Source organism: Eptatretus burgeri, chromosome 15 (genome assembly GCF_056783735.1).
Source record: "Eptatretus burgeri isolate ZD-2024b chromosome 15, Ebu_testis_v1, whole genome shotgun sequence".
NCBI lineage: Eukaryota > Metazoa > Chordata > Myxini > Myxiniformes > Myxinidae > Eptatretus > Eptatretus burgeri.
In genome coordinates this window covers 35,470,525-35,491,438 of record NC_140975.1, presented here as the reverse complement: position 1 = coordinate 35,491,438, position 20,914 = coordinate 35,470,525, and the positions used below count along the sequence as shown (strand labels likewise).

The following is a 20,914-nucleotide window of genomic DNA, read 5'->3' as shown; positions in this document are numbered from 1 at the left end:
TTTCCCGAGTGCACTGGAACTTTTATTCACCTACAAGGCCTTCATCTGCAGCTATATGGAGTATTGCTGTCCCTTCAGGGCTGGCACCCCTAACTCACACCTTGCTCAGTTTGATGTCATGGAAACCAAGGCCTTCATAATCATTGCCATCTCTCACGGTGAAGCAGAGTCTATGGGACTATCACTTTCCCATCGCAGACAGGTCGGTGGTCTCTCTGTCTTCCACCACCCTCCTCTTTGGTCTTGCACCCTCTGCCATTTCCATCTCCTGTCCCCCCATGCTTCCACAGGGTGTATGTGGTCTGTAAGTAATCCCCTTCTGGTGAAACTCCCAAAATCCCAACTCACTTCCACTCATTCATTTCTCTTCTTTTTTTTTTTTTCCCGACCTGTGGAACCAACTTCAAGTTTCTAGTTTTTCCATCCATTTTTGTGATTGCTTCTGTATTCATCTTGTTCATCCTGTGTGTCTTTCCCATGCCCTCATTCTTCTCCACATCCCTTATTTCTGCAAGTCTTCCTCTATTTTGTTCCTCACCCTCCTCATCCCTCTCTTTCTGTTGTTTGTTTTGTGGTGTTTTATCAACGCTGTGTACAAACCCACCCCACCCCCAAAAGTATGCCTTCAATAAGACACTTTAAATAAATCGTGTGGTGTAATCACATCAAAACTAATGCAGAGCCATTGATTTTTGGGTTTCAAAAACGTGACTTTTCCCTTCCAAAAAAACAAAATTCGGTTTTGTATTATCAAGGGGGGGGGGAGGGGGATAAGCATTATTTGTGCATGCATCAGGAAAAGAAAATACTATTTTTTGTGTGTGCAATTTGCCATAGACTCAATTCCCACAATGCAATTATGACAAGTAGAGGTACATTCAAAGTACACCGCCCCCATGCCAAATAAATAAATCACAAATCCTCGAGCGCATGACATTACTGGGAAGCCTTCAGTGCCCAGCGATGCCGCCGTGCAGCACATGGGAAACGGAATTGGGAGGGAGCGGTGTACAATAATTGATTGATTAATTGAATCAAAATAAAGACCAATTACTGAACCATAGTCCCAAGAAGGACGCCACACACACACACACACACACACACACACACACACACACACACACACACACACACACACACACACACACACACACACACACACACACACACACCTGGAATTATAGATAGATTACCACATATGAATAACTTTAATCATACATTACTCAATATGATAAATTAGGCGATAAACACTTTACCTTGTCGACATGTCCATTACACAGCACCTCCATCTAACCATAGACTAAAAATGTCATTCAAATATTCAAACTGTCATTAACAACCGATTTTAACATGCTGAACGACATTGCAATTTGCAATATGCAAGCAATGCAATCGAAACTGGTTGACATGAAAACCAACCAAACTTAAATAAAAGGTGACGATGGAGTATAAAGACATTCTCGCAAGACCTGATCAATCAGCCAAATGTGCTCTGTTTAATATGATGGAAAAAACCTTCTCGGCACGTTCCACAAAATCATCCTTCACTGAACAAATTCTTACAAATCTCAGTAGCCAAGATGAAGACATTGTATCCCATTTTAATTGGTTAACTGCTACTTGGAAAGGTGTACAAGACACCGGGAAACTGAAATGATCAACCTTATGATATACACTAGGGTGTTTCATATTGCAACTTTTTTGCGCTAGTCAAGTTGGCTACCCGTCGTAGCTTTCCAATATGGATAAAAACCCCACTCCCCGATTTTTAGAATTTTCCTCCCAAAAATGGCCGCCGGCGGCTATTTTTTCCAAAATGGCGGCCTTTTTTCGCGTTTTGACACAGAAATCGACTCCTACACCTGATAAAATATGTTAACGTTACTTGATACGTGTATGTTTGTAGATGATTATGATTGCTATGTCTGCTAGTAGTTGGGGACTAAACATTAGGCATCCAATATGGTGGAAAAATCCAAAATGGCCGATTTTTGGCCACTGGAAAGTTGTTCCCTCCGATGTGGGTTCTAATATGTCAACTTATAGGTTTTTGGGTGTGCTGAATTCGTTATTATGCTCGAAAATGCAGTATATCTGTCACAGAGACGTCTGCGGGGGTCGTGCTCTCGCGTTAAGAAGTAGTTCTTGCAAGTAAGAAGAAGAATTTTGAATATTCTCACCCTCATTGATATCGGGTGTCGATTCGACACCTATGGTATTTGACACCGCAATTGGTAATTTTCGCTCTTGCCGATTCCAACGTGCCCACAGATGAGCGAGAAACGATGGCAAAACTGTTGCATCAGACACCTAGACTACCTCATGATCAACTCAGCTCAGGAAAGCCAAAATTTCCAGCCGTGGATGAGAATGAGAGTAGAGACCTGTGTCTCAGCAGTTTCATAGATGACGACTCGTGGCGGTTATTCAATCTTCTTGAACTATATGATGTACTAGATGTAGAATGGATGTGTGAGCCTGCAAGCACATGGCCAGAAAGTGATGGTTACCAAAAATTCGCAAACTATGTGCACAATGTTCACGTAGTTAACGACCTTGCAGAGCATGGAATTAAGTTGATTTCGGATTTTATAGACAAAACGAGGGATGAACAGCAAAGGCAAGCTTTGCTTCAAGTGGTTGAGTGGCACAGGCAGAATTATTCTGGATACACGAAATCCACTCTTCAGAAAATGTAGATAACTATATGAAGCGAAGTGTGAACATTGATGTTTTTGAACTATGGAAATTTTAATTTGAAATGTCGCTACAGCCATGTATGCCATGCCATGGCCAATATTATTGATTATCGAGGCTGATAGGCACGCATACATGAATTCATATGAGAACATTCATAATGGCATTAGTATACCAGTAATTCATGTATATACTGTACATGTTAAATAAATACATGTTTGACCTTCGAATATTTAATTGTTATTTTATGATATCAATGAGGGCGAGAATATTAAAAAAATTCTTCTTCGGACTTGCAAGAACTACTTCTTAACGCGAGAGCATGACCCCCGCAGACGTCTCTGTGACAGATATACTGCATTTTAGAGCATAAAAACTAATTCAGCACACCCAAAAAACCTATAACTAGACAGATTAGAACCCACATCGGAGGGAACAACTTTCCAGTGGCCAAAAATCGGCCATCTTGGACGCCATTTTGGATTTTTCCGCCTTTGGATGCCTATGTCTAGTCCCCGACTGCCAGCAGACATAGCAATCATAATCATCTACAAACATACACAAATCAATCAACATTAACGTATTTTAGCAGGTGTAGGAGTCTATTTGTGTCAAAATGCGAAAAAGGCCGCCATTTTGGAAAAAATGGCCACCGGCGGCCATTTTTGGGAGGAAAATTCTAAAAATCGGCGAGTGGGGTTCATATCCATATTGGAAAGCTACGACGGGTAGCCAACTTGACTAGCGCAAAAAAGTTGCAATATGAAACACCCTAATATACACTTGTACTAAAAACAGTCTGTCCAACTCTAATCAACACATCCAGATATGGAGCAACTGAACAATCATTACCACTTCTGTTTACAATCAGGCTATTTGGATAAATCTTGTGAAGCTGCCTATCAAAATAATTATATTTAACCACACAAATATCATCTATATAATGACATGTATGAGATAATATTTTAGCTAATCCTAATTTTTTCTCTTTCATCAGTTTCTGCATAAATGAAAATTCACAGAAAATAAGAAAAATGTCCGTTGTTAGGGAGCTGCAATTCCCACCCATGGGAATACCCTTAACCTGTTGAAACATTATCCCACACAAAGACACAACAGTAAGAAATAAAATAAAATTAACATCATCCTTAAACTTGTGCTTATCAAAACAATGAAAACTTGAATATTTATTTTTAGAAAAGAATGCTCCATCAAACCTGACACAGAAAAACTTATTAAAAGAGTTTAAAATCTTGTCAATTACTTTGAAGAGTGAATCCCTCACAAGTACTAAATCCAAATTTGTATACAAAGTTGACCCCTAGGCTTGGGGAACGTGTCTGAAGTTTCCCCTCGATCTGTTTAGCCGTTCCGGAGAAGAACATTTTTAAAGGATTATTCTTCAAAAACAAGCTCGAATGAGCTAAGATCCTCGTCCTCTTAATGACGTCATAAAAACGAATATGACGTCATTGTGATGTATCAGGTTTGCGATAAATTATCTGTGCTAATGCCCGGCTTGATTCCCGCAAACAAAATTCAAACAGCTTGCCTAGTTTCGGAGATAATGGTATAGGCCATTTCCATTAGCGGCGATATTATGGCGTCAACTATTTTTCTAGGAAGAATTTCCAAAATCGGAGATGGTTACTGCGTGCGCGTGGGCTTTCTGCATATAAATGGCAAGTTTCACGAAGATCCGATGAAAACTCTGGGTTGTGAAACAAAAAATAGGAATGACGTCATAAAAATTGATATGATGTCATAGTGATGCATCATATGTGTGGTAATTCATCTCTGCTAATGCCCTGTTCGATTCCCGCAAACATAATTCAAAAAGCTTGCCTAGTTTCGGAGATAATTTTTTAGGCGATTTCCATTAGCAGAGATATTTTGACGTCATAACTTTTTTTCTCGGAGATGGTTACTGTCTGTGCAGGGTATTTTTACATATATATGCCAAGTTTCAGGATGTTTCGATGAAAACTGTAGGCTGTGAAACAAACTAGTTTCAGAGATAATGGTATAGGCGATTTCCATTCGCGGCGATATTATGACGTTAACAATTTTTCGAGGAAGAATTTCCAAAATCGGAGATGATTACTGCCTGCTTGTGGGCTTTCTGCATATACATGGCAAGTTTCATGAAGATCCGATGAAAACTCTGGGTTGTGAAACAAAAAATGTCAAAAAATAGGAATGACATCATAAAAATTGATATGACGACATAGTGATGTATCATATGTGCGGTAATTGATCTCTGCTAATGCCCTGTTCGATTCCCGCAAACAGAATTCAAAAAGCTTGCCTAGTTTCGGAGATAATTTTATAGGCGATTTCCATTAGCGGATATATTTTGACGTCATAACTTTTTTTCTTGGAGGAATTTTCAAAATCGGAGATCGTTACTGCCTGCGCAGGGTATTTTTACATATATATGCCAAGTTTCAGTACAGGAAGTTTCGATGAAAACTGTAGGATGGGAAATAAAAAAGTCCACAAGAACAACAACGTGAGTAAGACTTAGAGATCCTCCACGAGGATCTAAAAATCATAGCTGCCAAATCATGTGACCGACAACTTCATAGGTGGAGAACTTTTTGTTTTTTAATGGATAGGCGATCATATCTGTAAAGTTTTGCCTCAATCTGTTCAGCCGTTTCAAAGATTTTTGAAGGCTTTTGTGTTAAAAAAATTTGGCTGCCAAACTGCATGACTGATGAAATCATCAATTCCACCCCCCCCCCCACTCCTCCCCATTCAACTTATCCCTAAATGACCCTCAAAAATTTTCATACTGATCAGATAAAGCATGACATATGCAATTATGACATCATAACAAAGCCACGTATGACATAAAAAAAAAACATTACACTTATTTCACATGTGGAGTACTTTGCTTGTGCGAAGTTTCAATTTTTTCCATGGAGCGCTTTCGGAGATAGAGCTTCAAAGTTTTTCCTTTTTTCCAACATGGCGACCACACCACCTGACCTACGATGCGATAATAATTATCATTGAAACATTCTACATGAGTAGTCACACCTATGGTGAAAATTTGGTTTCAACTGGCTAAGAGGTTGCAGAGAAAACAGAAAATTATCATGGACATACGTACGTACAGACGGACACCTCTGGCGACTTAATCAGCAGAGGCATAAAAAGATGTCGCTGCATATGATGTCATCACACAGCGATGTCTTTTCGGAAGACAGATTTTTTAAAAAAATTGAATTTTAATTTTGCCTGTGAAAATTATAACTACAACGGCACTCTTCGACGCCGCGGTGTTGACAGATATGCCTCCGCCCACATTATTAAATCATTATACAAACATGTAATAAATTTGATTTAAATCCCTTCAGCTGTTCTCAAATATCACATTTTTACCTGACATGACCTTTGACCTCTTGATCACACAATCCAATCAGTTACTGTATCCATAATTATACATTCCTGCGCCAAGTTTGACCAGGATCCCTTCAGCTGTTCTTAAGTTATCGTGGTAACGAAAACCTATCGTGGATGCACGGACGGACAACCAGAAAACATAATGCCTCTGGCGACTTCGTCAGCGGAAGCATAAAAATACGTGGTGTAAAATATTTTTATAAAAGGAGTTGGCAGTCATTGACTTCAACTGAAAAAATATTTCTTTTTTCTTTTTAGTTTTTAAATCGCTCTCGAGTGCCTTATCCTTTGTAGCAATGTGAAAGGTAATATAAAATGATCCCCGACTCCATTCCTAGTGGGTGTAGGGAAGTGTTTTAGGCCCCCACAAAAAATAGACCGGGCAACGCTGGGTACCCTTGCTAATCCTGAATTCCCGTCAAAGAATCTCTGGAGAGCCCAAAGTGAAGTTCAATTGGAAAGTTGAAAGAATACAATTTTCCTCAAGGCTCCACACCGAAGATCCTCAAATTAATTTTGGTAATTTGTCTTTGTGCCCATGGCTAGTAATACCTCCTCCCTCCGACAGTGGTCAGTAAACAACGTGCACAGGCAAAGATCACAAGTCGTCAACCCAAACGCTTGAAGGGTGGGGAGTGGGGAATTATTTTGTGCAAATAACATGACCTTGCGTACTATCAGCACGAATGCAAAATTTGATGGAGATTAGCCAAGCCATTTGAGTCAATAAATGACCAGACGGCAGAGAAACAGACGTGCTGCATTTTAATATGATGTACAGACGGCCACGTCCGTGTACTTCGTTTGTATTGTAATCAAGATCAATTTAGTTTAAAGTGCTACGTCACATGGATCCGGTTTCCACATTTTTCCCCCATCTGTCATTTATAAATTCATTTTAATTTTATTATTCCCTGCATTTGTGCCACAATGATGGCAAAACACATCGCCCAGGGGTGCCGTGGAAGATTTTAGGTGCGGAGATGGGAGGAAGCATTTTGCTTTTTCGACTTTCAAATATAATTTTGCTTTGAGGGGTTCTCCAGAGATTGTTAGACAAGATTTTATTCAGTACGAGCAAATACAACCTGTCGCTTCGCTGAAGGGGGGTATTAAGGAGGGGGGTTGAGAGAGGAGGGAGGGGAAGGAAAGAGAAGACTCATGTCAGAACAGCTGTACACACAATGGCACAACAGAGTTTATAAAGGAATCCGCTGGCACATCTGCAAAAACTTTGATGTCCCAGTTCCAGAAAATTTGTGGGAACATGAACCAAAAGTAATAAAACATGGAAGTACCTACCGCTCATGTACGACCCAATGATCCCATCAAAAACAAAGCATTGTGAACAGATATCATACAAAGGTACAAAACAAATGGAAGAGGCATTGCTTATTGAGGTGTTAATAGCAGCGATTTTGGATTAACAATGCAAAAATCAAGAAAATGATCAAACACCAAGACCTCAAGAATGAAGTGAAAAAATCCTGGAAGCTGAAGAATGCCAAAGTTGTACCAGTGATAGCTAGACCTACAGGAATGATGACAAAGAACCTCACAGAGATATATGACAAAGCAGTACCCCTGTGCGCTCATCTGGTAGTGGCTGGATAAGATAACCAGGCAACCCACTGGAAGGCATGGATGACCCACAAAATATATAATAGAGAAGAAAGTAAATACCAATGGATTTTTTTTCATGCCATGAACAAACCTTGGTACATCACAGGTAATAAAGGTCGTGGTCAAGTTTCATCAAAATTGTGTGTGTGGTTTCAGAAAAGAAAGCAAATGCATACTTTGGGGGGCAACACCCCCCCCATAAAACCCCTTTGACCCCAATCTTTTTAAAGCCATGAACAAACTTTAGTACCTCACAAGTGGTGAAGATGGTCAAGTTTCATTGGAATTGCATGTGTAGTTTCTGAGAAAAAGTAAATGCATATTTTGGAGGCAACCCCCTCTCCCAAGAGACCCTCCTAGACCCCAATTTTTTTTTTATGTCGTGAACAAACTTTAGTCCATCACAGGTGGTGAAGATAGTGGTCAAGTTACATCGGAATTGAAGGTGTAGTTTTGGAGAAGAAAGCAAATACATATTTTGGGGGCAACCCCCTTAAATCCCCTTAGAACCAGATTTTTCTAATGTCATGAGCAAAATAGTACGCCATGGGTGATGGAGGTTGTAATGAAGTTTCATTGGAATTGCATGTATCGTTTCTGAAAATAAAGCAAATATCTCTTGGGGAGGCAACCCACTCCCCACCCCCCCTCCCCGTAAACTCCCTCTGTAGACCCCGTATTTTTTATTTTTTAATGCCATCACTGGTGATGAAGGTTGTGGTCAAATTTCATTGAAATCGTACGTGTAGATTCTGCGAAGAAGTAGCAAGTATTTGTGGACGGACGGAAGGACAGACTGACGACGCGCCACCCCGTAAACTTCGCGGAACGAATTCACAGGTGAGCTAAAAACCATCCCTGGGAATATTATAACAAATGAACTACACTTGGAAGGTGTCGGGGGCTCAGTGACAATCCTGAAGAGAACCCTCAGCACAAAACTTTGAGAACAGAAAACTTCACAGCTTGGTCCATGAATCGTGGCACCTTACCACAATGAAGGTGGATGCTTTGAGCCAACGCTGGGAGGACTCCATTCTACATTCTGAAACTCGCATATGTTGATCCCAATCAAGGACACACACACGCACGCATGCACGCTTGGCCGATATCGGCAAATTCTCGGTAATCGGCAGGATAGAGTCAGTGTGATTACAAACTACAGTATGTACTGTATACAACCTCGAGTATCTTTCAGTATCTTTCACCGAAATATAACGTTACATTTATTTTGACGTTTCAAGATGTTCACAAACATTATTCTTTATAAACAGCTGCGTGTGGTGGGTGGAAAAAAGATTGGCTCGGAAATATAGAAAATTACTTAATCTGGAAATGGCTCAGAAATCGGGCGTTATCAAATATATTTTGCTTTGAAACTCACAAAGAGAAACATATCACCTTTGGAAAGCAAATCCAACAACCAAATGTTTTAGAAACAGGTGCGAGGACAAAGGAAAACCTGAAAGAACCTCCATAAGATACGGTATGAAACTTTGCCACCACGGCACCCGTAACAGGTATGCCATGTTCACACATCCGCGGAGAGTCCACACAGATACAAATCTACCCATATGTCCGTCCGTGTGTACTGTACACACGGACCTCTACCTTGTAGTAAGTCATGTGTACCTCTACCTTGTAGTAAGTCGACTGCACATCCTGATCAGGACACGAACTGCACTGTCCAGCTCGGTAAATGGCTTAAACACTCAAGCACTCCAACAGAATGCTTGGCTTGGCAAGCGATTACCAATTGCCGCGGATATAACTATGCACCCGGAAATGCCTGTGCAACGTCCGAATTGGACAAATCAACACTTTTTAGTGGAGTCGGAACTGCTGATGCTTTCAAATCTGGAGCTTACATTTTGTAATTCTGGTTAGTTTAAGAGATTCTCTCAGTTATTCATGTGCACAAATGAAATAAAGCCACAAACGCTGGCGTCTCCAGGCGTTTATAGGCATTGCAATGTACTTAGCAATTCTTAACTGTGATGAACAGGCATTCGATAATATGAGTGAGGAAAGTGATAAAAAAAACTTTATTGTTCAGAAATCGTTGCGGCCTGTTCCAAGTCAAACCATGGTTGAGCAGGCCAAGAAACATGGCGGCTTCAGTCCCCAGCGAGGTTACTCAGGAAACGCCTTTAGACCCCAGACAGTGAGGTGGCCGAGGATCGCCTGATCAAGGGTATAATTAAATAAGGCCATGAATTATCTTCTAAAAGGGTGTTTTAATGAACCCAAACACCCAATTTTCACTCTTGCACTTCCTTTGGAGTTTTCTTAGTATGTATGCAAAGTTTCAGGCTGCTGGGTTTTATAGTTTTGGAGTTATGGAGGAGAAACACTGACTTTTATTTCTATAGATTTAGTGCCAAGAATCGAGATGGCGATTCACAGCGATGCTCGTCAGAAGCAGCTCTCTCTCTCTATCGAGTGCAGCCTGTGGCTGCTGGTTGCATCATTGGTTAGGACGCGGCTATGCCGCTGATGCAGTGTCCCCCTTACCAGTACACTGGTACTCATTTTGCCGACCTCAGAAGGAAGACAGGCTGAGTCAACCTCCTGGTGTATTAATTCAGCGGCCAACGGGGCTTGAGCTCAGGACCCAATGATCCCAAGCACCACCATAATCACTAAGCCAACACCAGGCTTGTCAGAAGCAGCTACGATTGGCATGAGCAGAGCTCCAGGTATCGATATTCCTTGTGCGTTAAATTGCGGTGTAAATTGTATTTTTTACTACTTTTCGTAATTACGTGGTGGGAATCAATTCTGTGGAGAAACGCACACACAAAATGAGACAATATAGTAAAAATTGAATTTGTAATTTTACCGAATGTTGACCTGTTCTTCTGTAATTTACTACATTTTATTTTTTTTCTTGCCAGATTCATTTTTCTGTTTCAAGACAACACTTCCGTGAATTCTGTCTTTCACGATCGCACAAAATCACTGGCTAAACTTATACATGGAGATTCGGTTAAAGCCAATTCACAAGCAAGTAAACAGTGATGTCACGTGACAGGCTTGGATTTGCAGTCACACGAACCTGCTCTCGAGGTGTTCTATTCTATTTCCTGATGAATATTCCGGTGCTGCACTTAGCTGGGAGCAATTGAGTTTAATGCTCGTGAAAGCAAGATGAAAACATTGAACAATTTTAATTTTAGCAAAGAACCCATCTTTCTGGACAAGATAATTCCCCCAGAATTGGAATAATTTTGTAAGACTTGCAGTCATCCCTTCTCCCACAGGATGTGGTGTGATGCCACACACATTTACATAGAGGGAATTGGGGGTCCTGTCCCCAACCTGAAACTCCAGAACTGATTTATATGTTTTTTACTGCCCAAAATCTTGTTGTGTGCACCAAGAGTACAACCATCAGTTTTCAACTCATTCTGCTCAGTGGTTCAGGAATACATACAAATCAAACAAATAAAAACACACACAAACAGACAGACACACTTCTCAAATTTTATAATGTATGGGTAATCTTGTATATAACAGGTATAAAATCATAAATGAAAGAAATTGAGCGATGAGGGTTTGCAGCCATTTCTGAAAAATACAATAAAATATATGCATGTTTTACAAGCGAGTGATTATACACCTGTTAAATGCAAGATTATTTTACTCCCGTTAAATACAGGTTTACCATTGTACGACATGAAAAGGTACTTACCGAGGTCCAATTATAAGTCCAATGAAGTTGATGTCAGGGTGCTCCTCTTGAGGAATCATAATGCGTTCACTAATCTTTTGAGCTGGGGGCCTGTATACATTTAAAAATTGGGAAGGGAAGGCAAATGGGAGTTGGATAACAGAATGAAACAAGAAGACTATCATATTATCTAACACACACACACACACACACACACACACACACACACACACACACACACACACACACACACACACACACACACACACACACACACACACACACACACACACACAACAGTTCTATTGGTTTCTTGTACAGTACCAGCTATTCCAAAAGGTTATATATATATATATATTCAAATTATACATATGCCTGGTGATGGCTTAATGGTTAGGATGGTGGGCTTGGGATCTGAGGGTCCTGAGTTCAAACCCCACTCAGCTGTTGAATTAATACCAGGTGGGGTTAACTCGACTTGTCATCTTTCCAAGGTCGGCAAAATGAGTTCCAGCATGCTGGTATACTGTGTCGGAGTGGCGACCCATCCAGGATTGTGCCCAATAGCCAAGGAGACTGCTTAAGCAGCACCAACGCTCTGCACAGATTATGGTCCCAATGGATGGATATATATATATATATATATATATATATATATATATATATATATATATATATATACATATACATATATACATATATACATATACATACATATACATACATATACATATACATATACAAATACATGAACAGGATAGAACAAACATTATAAATATATGTGTAAAAATTATGGGCCCAGACCAGGAATCGAAGAAAGGAAGACCCTCGCATGAGCAAGCTCCCTCGCTGCTCCTATGGTTGGCAGTGAGTGCCCCGGAAGCAGCGGGGGAAAGAGTGGCATTTCTAGATGTGGAGGAATTACGTTGCTCAGCCAGTGGGTCGCCGGTATTGTTTGCTCATGGTTGAACAATCCAATGGGATCCCATCTCGGCCCCATCTTGCCAAACATCTTCGTAGGTTACTGTGAAAAACGTGCCTTTGCAGATCCACATCCTGGAGTTCAACCCCCTTCCATCTATTATTGGTACGTAGATGACATATTTGCTGTCTGAGTCAACCTCAGCATGTAAAGTATTATTGGCATACCTGAACTCTCTCCATTTATCCCGAGAGTTCACCTTAGAGATGGAACGCTCCGGTGTACTTCCCTTCTTGGACGTCTTAGTTGAGAAATCAGTCAACGTTTAAAAAAAAAAAAAAAAAAAAAAAAAAAAACAGTCCACCGTAAATCAACTTTTACTGCACAGTATACTAGGAGAGACTCTTACAGTTCCTCTCGAAACAATATTGGATCGATTGGTATCTTGGTCAATAGAGCAAGAAAGATCTGCTCCACAGATAAACTTCATGCTGAAATTGAGACCATCACGACTATTCTTATTGGTACTGGGTATCCTGAACAGATCATCAAAAGATATGTATATAAAAATTCCTGAACCCACCAAAGAATATGATAATTGGATCTGGGAAATGTCCTGAAAACCGATGTCTACCTTGGAAAGGCAAAGTGTCTCAACGGTTTGAAAAGCAGATCAAACAGACAGTGTCCCATTCTTATTATGCTGTTCAACCACGAGTAATTTTCACCACCCACCAGTTGCTTCCGTCAGTCCAAGTAGATGTTCTGTCCGCCTCTCATACAAGTAAGATTATTTACGAATTTCATTGCCAGTGTGATGCTAGGTATGTGGGCTGCGCATCTTTGAGATTGAAGGATCGCATTGAACAACACTCCCTTTGGGGATCAGATGGGGTCAGTCAACCGAACAGAGACAACCAACTTGGGCTTGTGAGAATGTACATAGTTTGACAACTATTCCTTGGGCCTCTGCAATTGGTTACCATTTACTGAATAATCCTCAGTGTGCAGAGCAATATCGTGTCGGCTGGTTTAAAATCCTGAGTAGAGGACGCAGTTTAGCTCACCTTCGTGCAATGGAGGCCACATTCATCCGGTCAACCAATCCGATTCCTTGGAGACAAATAATTTGTCCGAACTTTATATCTATTTTGACTATGATGGCTTGACTATTATTTTTTTTTTGACTCGACTATTTTGACTATGATGGCTCCCGGTGTGTGCCCCGGTTAGAATAGGTACACCGTATCCCTGCGTGTCGTAAGAGGCGACGAAAAGGGTTGGCGGCAGTAAGGGCATCCGGCCAAAAAACATTGCTTAAAAAGGAAACCATGATGAGTACAACTTATGCGCAGGGTACAGCCCGAAGTACCCCGTGGGGGTCCTCACCCCCTCTCGTTAAAACTCAAGGTGGGGAACCCGATCGAAGCAAGGGAGGAAATTTTTCCATTTATGATGACCAATCATCTGATGCCCCCACGGGGAGATCGGTTTCTGAGGTTTGGTACATGGAATGTAGGGACAATGACAGGGAGATCTGGAGAAGTGGTTGAAACATTGGTCAGAAGAAGAGTGGACATATGTTGTGTGCAGGAGACATGATGGAAAGGAAGAGGTGTGAGAATGGTGAAGGGTAGGCAGGGGCAGAAGTATAAGTTTATGTGGCAAGGGTGCCTGGAAGGCGTGCATGGTGTTGGTGTCATGTTTTCTGAGGAGTTTGTAGACAGTGTAGTAAGTGTGACTAGAGTGAGTGAAAGGTTGATGATGGTGAGAATTGTGATCGGAAAGCTCTTGGTGAACGTCATCTCAGGATATGCCCCGCAGGTCGGTCGAAGCGATGAAGAGAAGAACATGTTCTGGTGTGCGATAGAGAAGTTGATGGAAAATGGAAAATGTGAAAAAATGTGAAAGAAAATGTGAAACAAGATGCCATAGTCTTCCAGAATAATCCTGTCTCATCGGTGTTAAAAACCTGCTCTGTCATAAATCCCTTTGCCTTGATTTGTTTCATGAGCTGCGGTTGAGAATATGTGCTTGAGAACGTGGTTCAAATTTGGGTGTTGGGATTTTCAAGGTTTTGGCAATGGTGGTTCGAGTACGGATGTTGGAAAATAATGGTTTGGGAATAAGGTTTGAATATGGAGTTGGAAAATGAAAGTTTGGAAATGAAGTTGGAAGGATAATGAAGGTTTGGGAATGAGGAAGAGTGCAATGGGGAATGTTCAACCACCAATCATTGACCCTGTAATGGAGGCCCAAACAGATGCCGGATTTTCACCTCGAGCATTTTCTATCTAACAACTCGATCTTTTCGCCCAATGTCATAACCCTTTCTCTGAATTTTGGCACAACCAACTTTGTTCATCACTTTATATTTGAGCTCATTAAAAGCAGTGCATGAGAAACACCAAGGCTTGTAATGGGAGGTAATCGTTCACACAAGGAACGCAAACGATGACTCATCTGAGCTCAAAAACCATGATTGGTCGAAATGAAATCTCATAACAAAACCGGAACACAATAGGTTCGCCAACGATTGGTCAAAACCCGTGGTATTTGAGGGTTTCCTGCACACATAGACAGGAGGCATGGTTTTGCTTCATGGATATAACCCTGGATTATTATTTTTAACTCGCCGAAACCCCGTCACAGACGGATTCCGTTCATTCAACCACCCTCACCAGCTCACCCACACTCGAGGGACATGGACTGGTCAGGGCGTGCTTGCCCCTGCCTACTCATCCCCCGCCGCTGCCCCATTCCCCCCTCCTCCCACCCCCCGCCTTCAATTTGCTTACCCCCGCCCAAAATTTTAATTACACCGGCCCGCGCCCCTTCACTCCCCGCCCCGTCTCTTGATTCCCCGCCCCTGTCCACCCCTCACACTCAACCCCGCCTAATTCACCCCCAGCCCCCACTCATCCCCCACCCCATTCCCCCCGTCTCCCAATTTCAATTTGCTTACCCCCGCCCCAAAATTTGCTTTCCTCGCCCCCGCCTCTTCACTCCCTGCCCCCGTCTCTTCATCCCCCGCCCCCGCCTCTTCACTCCTCGCCCCCGTCTCAACGAAATTATTCGGCTTCAGAGTTGAAAGTTGACCATTGCCACTATGTGCGATGCACTCTTACAGGTACGAAGTTTCTTTCAGTCCCGGTCACAGTACCGAGAAAAACGTGACGCGACCGCAGGGAGGAGCACAAAATTGGTCCTTCAGTATTAATATATAGATTATTTTTGGGAGTGATTAAGTCAGCAGTCTGTGGTCGATACACTGCCGACATAAAGGGATGAGCAATTTGTGTCACAAATTGTTTTTTTTTGTTCGTAAATTTGCTTTTTGCCCGAGTTTTCAAGGCCGATTGGTGTGAAAATACACCAATTTTCAACACGCCTGTCTCTTTAAACTGTTGGTTCTAGCAACCACGATTCCAGTCGCCTGTATTGGTGTTCATTATCAATTTGGGCCTGACCCGCAAATTTTCTCCCATGCTCTTGCAAAATTTTGTGGCTGGGCAGCGTGGCTCAACTGGCAGGGATACCCATCTGCCGAGCTCGAACCATGGCACCCCCGGGTCGCTGAGGCTGTCTCTGAGCCTACCTACTCCATATGAACGTGGGGAATGCCCCTGGCAGTGTCCGCTTTGATGCCCACGTGGCATTTTGGTGCTCCGGGTCCCGTTTCCGTGGGCTGCCCGTGCCCATTACACTAACTCGGTCCCTTGGACCCATGGCCTACTACTCTGGTGCCCGGGGGGCCCTCCACTCAGTGCGCACATTTCAACAGCCACGCTCCCAGCCGGTCAAAAGACTCCTGCACCCTACAAAAAAGGTTTCCTGCCTTCATTCGACACCAACAAACCGACATCCGTTTTGGTTAATTTAACTAACCCACTAACAAACATTACATTAACCCCAGGTTCCTTTGGGTGGGATTCACTCCTCCTCCCAATCATTCATTCGCACCATGCATTCCACATTCACTAGACTCACACTCGGGCCCGCTGACCCAGGTTCATTCATTATGTTTCTTTCTTGATTCATTCATTATGTTTCCCTCAAACTGATTTTACCAGGCCCTATGGAGGACTACTCATACTGTCCCATGAGGCCGATCTATCTAACGCTAAACCCATCCACTAACTGGTGCTCCTATGCCCAAGGCGAGGATGTTCACTACATCCCGGCGGGGCAACGTGTACTCGGAGCAAGGCCCTCCGAACCTTGCTTCGCCAGGGCGGCGGTTTACAACTCGCTCGTCCCCTCCTTATGGGCGATAATCGAAAGCGAATCGTCGCCTCGTCAATTGCATCAACTGCTCGCTTTCGCGGTGTTCCCCATGCGAGCCACGTGTTACTCACGTGGCCTTCGTGCCTCACAGTCCCCGCCGATGACGTCACTCGCACACGGACCCTGCGAAGCTTGCCGTGACGTCTCCTGGACTTGCTCCGTGCACGTGTTCACATGGGGCCACGTGCTTTCCAAATTTGAACAACCCAATTTGCCCCCCATTTTAGCCATCGACGCTGATATCTTGTACCAGGCGCCGAGCATTTCAAGGCCGACTCCCGATCACGCAAACGTACGCGCCTGGACCGTCTGCAAAACACGGAACGGACCTCGCATGCAGTGTCCCGCGGAGCCAGCGCGGTTTCTGAAATCAACCCATCCGTTACACAACCAACGTCTCCCGTCTGGGTCGGTTCGTGTCCCAATTCCACGCATGCACTCATACATGCCATGTCATTCGCATCACTCACATGCTCCAACGCACACTCTGGGACATTCATACTGGGTACTTGGGTTCACCCAAAAAATCCCGTGGTTTCTATACCCCCCCCCCAAACTCGGCATGTGCTCATTCGCACCATGCACCCGCTCGACCTCGTACGGCCTTACCGGACTCACCTGGTCGCGGTCTGCTTCGAGGGAGCATACCGTCTCCCCTCGTTCCTGTGGGAGGTTAACCTGACTCTCGCACTGGGTCTCAAAATATTCCCCAAGCTCAACTTCAATGTCCCCTACTAGCTCTACTTGTATGTGCTCCTCTTTAATTTCATACACCTCAGTCACCTCTTTTAATTCCTGGGTTTCTTTTACTATCTCCGTCATCCCATGCTCGAGTTTATCGGTTTCTCCTTTAACCATCATGACGTCACTCATTACCTTGACCTCGCCCGTTGTCAGCACGGTCCGAACAACCTCCACACTCCCCCTTGACCCGGTCGTTTCTTTTAATTCGACGTTATAGCTCCTCAGCTCCGCCATTATTTCCTCCTGGCCCACCTTGTGTTTGCATATTCACATCCATTTGGCTTTCCATTCTTTGCATATTTCCATTTATTCTGTTTTCCATGTTTTGCATGTTTCCTAGTACTTCCACCAACTGGCTCATGTCAAGTGGCCTTGGCGGAGCCGATCCGCCATGATCGGGCTTGGAACCGGCAGGGATCGCTCAGTCCCGCATAGGGGAAATTTGATGCAGGGGGTACTCATGCACTGCCGCCGCCCCCAATGTTACCTCTGGGTTTAATTGCAAGGGAGGGTCTTCCTGTAAGGTGTCATCCTGAGCCATGGGTTCCTTTAACGTTAATTCCGAACCCACCTGTACCAGCTCGTCTTGGTCCGCCATGGTCCGTACTGAGAATTAAACAAAATTTAACTGCTCTTAATTTGGAGGGATGGGGGAGGTTGTCAAGCACACCTCTGGTCCGAATCCCGTAAATTTCTCTGGAGGCATGGAGTTCGAACCGCACTCCTGACTACCAATTTGTCGTGGATTCGAACCCTGTAAATTTCTTGTGGAGGCGTGGGGTTCATGGTCCCACTCCTGACTACCAATTTGTTGTGGGCCGGGGGTCGGCGGCAAGAACGACGGTTAGGTGGGGAAAATTGCGTCATCTCCACCAGACTCCCCGGAATTGTAGGCAGTCGCTCCGGATAACTCCGAAGCCGGCAGGTCGATTAATCGACGGTGAAACGCCAATATCTCGACCGCGAGGGGTAGGGTTAATTGTCGAGATCCCAATATACCCAAATAAGCACGCAGTCTTGGCTACCGGGGATTCACGCCTTCGGTACATCTTTCTCAAACCGAGTCACTCTACCAACTGTGGTAGAGTTCCAACTAGTGACTACCAACTCCGGCTCGGTTGCAGCCGAGCGTAAACTGCCAAAGCCGTGCCGGCGAGGATTAACTGATTATTGGGGATGAAACCCCGTCTGAACTCAGACCCGGACCAAATAAAGAAAGGAAGGAAATGAGCTGGGAACATTTCTAATAATTTATTTACAATAAAATCAAAAGACAGAAGAGGCGAGACCTGAAGCGAATATGTAGAGAATATTTACAAGGATCAAAAACACTTATTCAGTTCTACTTAAAGATGGGCCCACACGCAAACACACACACAAATGAAAAGAAAACCCAGAGTTTTTATTGGACCCTCCAGCCGATGAGAGAGACGAGCTGGGGGTCAGAGTTCGGATGGGCTGTGGGTCGTCGAAGGTCCCAGCCGCACGTGTGGGACTTGTGGCTCGTGGCGGCCCGCGTGGCAAATAGTCGGGTTCACAAAACAACCCAGAACTCCTCGCAACAGCCACCGCGAACAAACTGGAGCTAACTCAGGCTCCGTGAACAAACTGCCTCAAAATTCGACGAGCCACCATCAAAACTCTTTCGAACCCACACAAACTCTCGTCCACACACCTCCTCTTGCACAGAGCGTCTCGAAGATATATCTCCTCCCACACGGGGAGGGGCCTTGGCGAGAATCATCTCGCTGTCCGTCCCTCATTGGCCAACAGCCGCACCCTACCGGGGCGGAGCCGTGGCCCCTGTTCGGAGACCCAATATTCTCCACATGGCTCCGCTCTTGAAGAGTAGCAGTATCCATGTTGCGCTGGTGCAAGAGTTAAAACGTTTGTGGAAGGAGCGTTGGTGGGAGCGGCAAGGAAGGGCTGCAAGACCCTGCCCTGGCAAGTCAGAGTGCTTGTAGAAAGCGGGTGGGTAGTGGATCGTGATGGGGGGTGGATCATGCAGATGGGATGGTTTATTCGATGGCTCGTTGGATATAATAACATAACTAAAGACGTCACGACGCATGTTTTCGAGCCTCCCACTAAACAAAAAGGAAAGGGATCCGACTACACACGTACTTACCGGCATAACTAACTTTGGGACCTGAATGTTGAGTGCAAATGGTTTCCAGATTCGTAACAATATATATATATATATATATATATATATATATATATATATATATATATATATATATATATATATATATATATATATATATATATATATATATATATATATATATATAGTACATTATTTCACTAATTATAATTGCAATCCTTTTACACACTTAAAGAAAACTGGTTTTAATCGGCTCGTTTCAACTCCCTGTGTTTGCATACATCTAACTCGCTGTTTTAATCTATTTATAAGTTCAACGCCGTGTGTGGTTCCTCTCGGCGTCATAATCATTTCATCTACAACCGAGCATTTTTGGAATGTTTTGTCTAAAAGGCATTCGTACAATGTAGAATGGAAAAACATCTCGTTCATCAAATAACTTGGTGTGAAATTTATAATTGATATTGATTCGTAATTCCAAAAAAGAAACTGAAGTGTGAGTTTGGTTTTCCTTTTTTAAATTTGAATTATTTTGGATAGATATCATGAAGCTGATCAAATACAAACCCATCGTTAATTGCCACAAAATTATTAATGAATCTAAAGAAGTTTCCACATCTTCTCACAGTTGTTAATTTATTCCTGCACATGTTCTGGAATCAGACTTGTACATGTGCAGCAACAAATTTGCAAAGAAAGGAATCTGATGTGAACACAGCTCAACTTACATTCAGACTTTTAATCTTTGATAACGTATACCAAAATCACAACAAGCAACAATCGTAAAGAACCAACACTTTTAACTTAACATTCAAAACACCCAGCCCCTGCGCGCACGCGCACACACACACACACACACACACACACACACACACACACACACACACACACACACACACACACACACACCACACACACACCACACACACACCACACACCACACACCACACACCACACACACACACACACACACACACACACACACACACCACACACCACACACCACACACACACACACACACACACACACACACACCGCTCACTTGTAGTCCCCTGGGGGTTTGTAATCCGTATTAAGCCGAAGCATTTCCTGAATAAGGCTGTGTCGCTCGTCTTCAAGCTTCTTGCGCATGCGGAAGTCACGAGTGTTCAACCGTTTGCCATCGCTGTTGTAGATTGGCTCAGGAGATGGAGACCTGGAACAGATTGGAGAACAGAATTACCTTTTGCTCCAAAGTGCTACATTAAAGTGCCGACACACGTGCTTTTGCTCCAGTGTTCCTGACTGCTGTAGTCGCATTCCCTGGACTTACTGATGCATTACCTACAATTTCCCAGTACAATGCACTGGCCAATTAGTTACCTTGTTACATCTCATCAAATAGAAATGGCCAAATCAAAACGTCAATTTGATGCCAACTTCCCCTCAGATTAAAAATTAGTCATATCT

General features: G+C 43.2%; 1 protein-coding gene across 5 annotated transcripts in view; it reads right to left on the bottom strand.

The window, feature by feature from the left end:
- LOC147011920 (splicing factor 1-like) overlaps positions 1-20,914 on the bottom strand; it is a 104,198-nt gene that overhangs the window by 40,302 nt on the left and 42,982 nt on the right. For all 5 annotated transcript variants that reach the window (XM_085857527.1, XM_085857528.1, XM_085857525.1 and 2 more), the window contains 2 exons: positions 20,508-20,660; positions 11,426-11,515 (listed from right to left, as the gene is read on the bottom strand). In XM_085857527.1, coding sequence (XP_085713653.1) covers positions 11,426-11,515; positions 20,508-20,660 — 243 coding nt within the window. The remainder of the gene's footprint in view (positions 1-11,425; positions 11,516-20,507; positions 20,661-20,914) is intronic.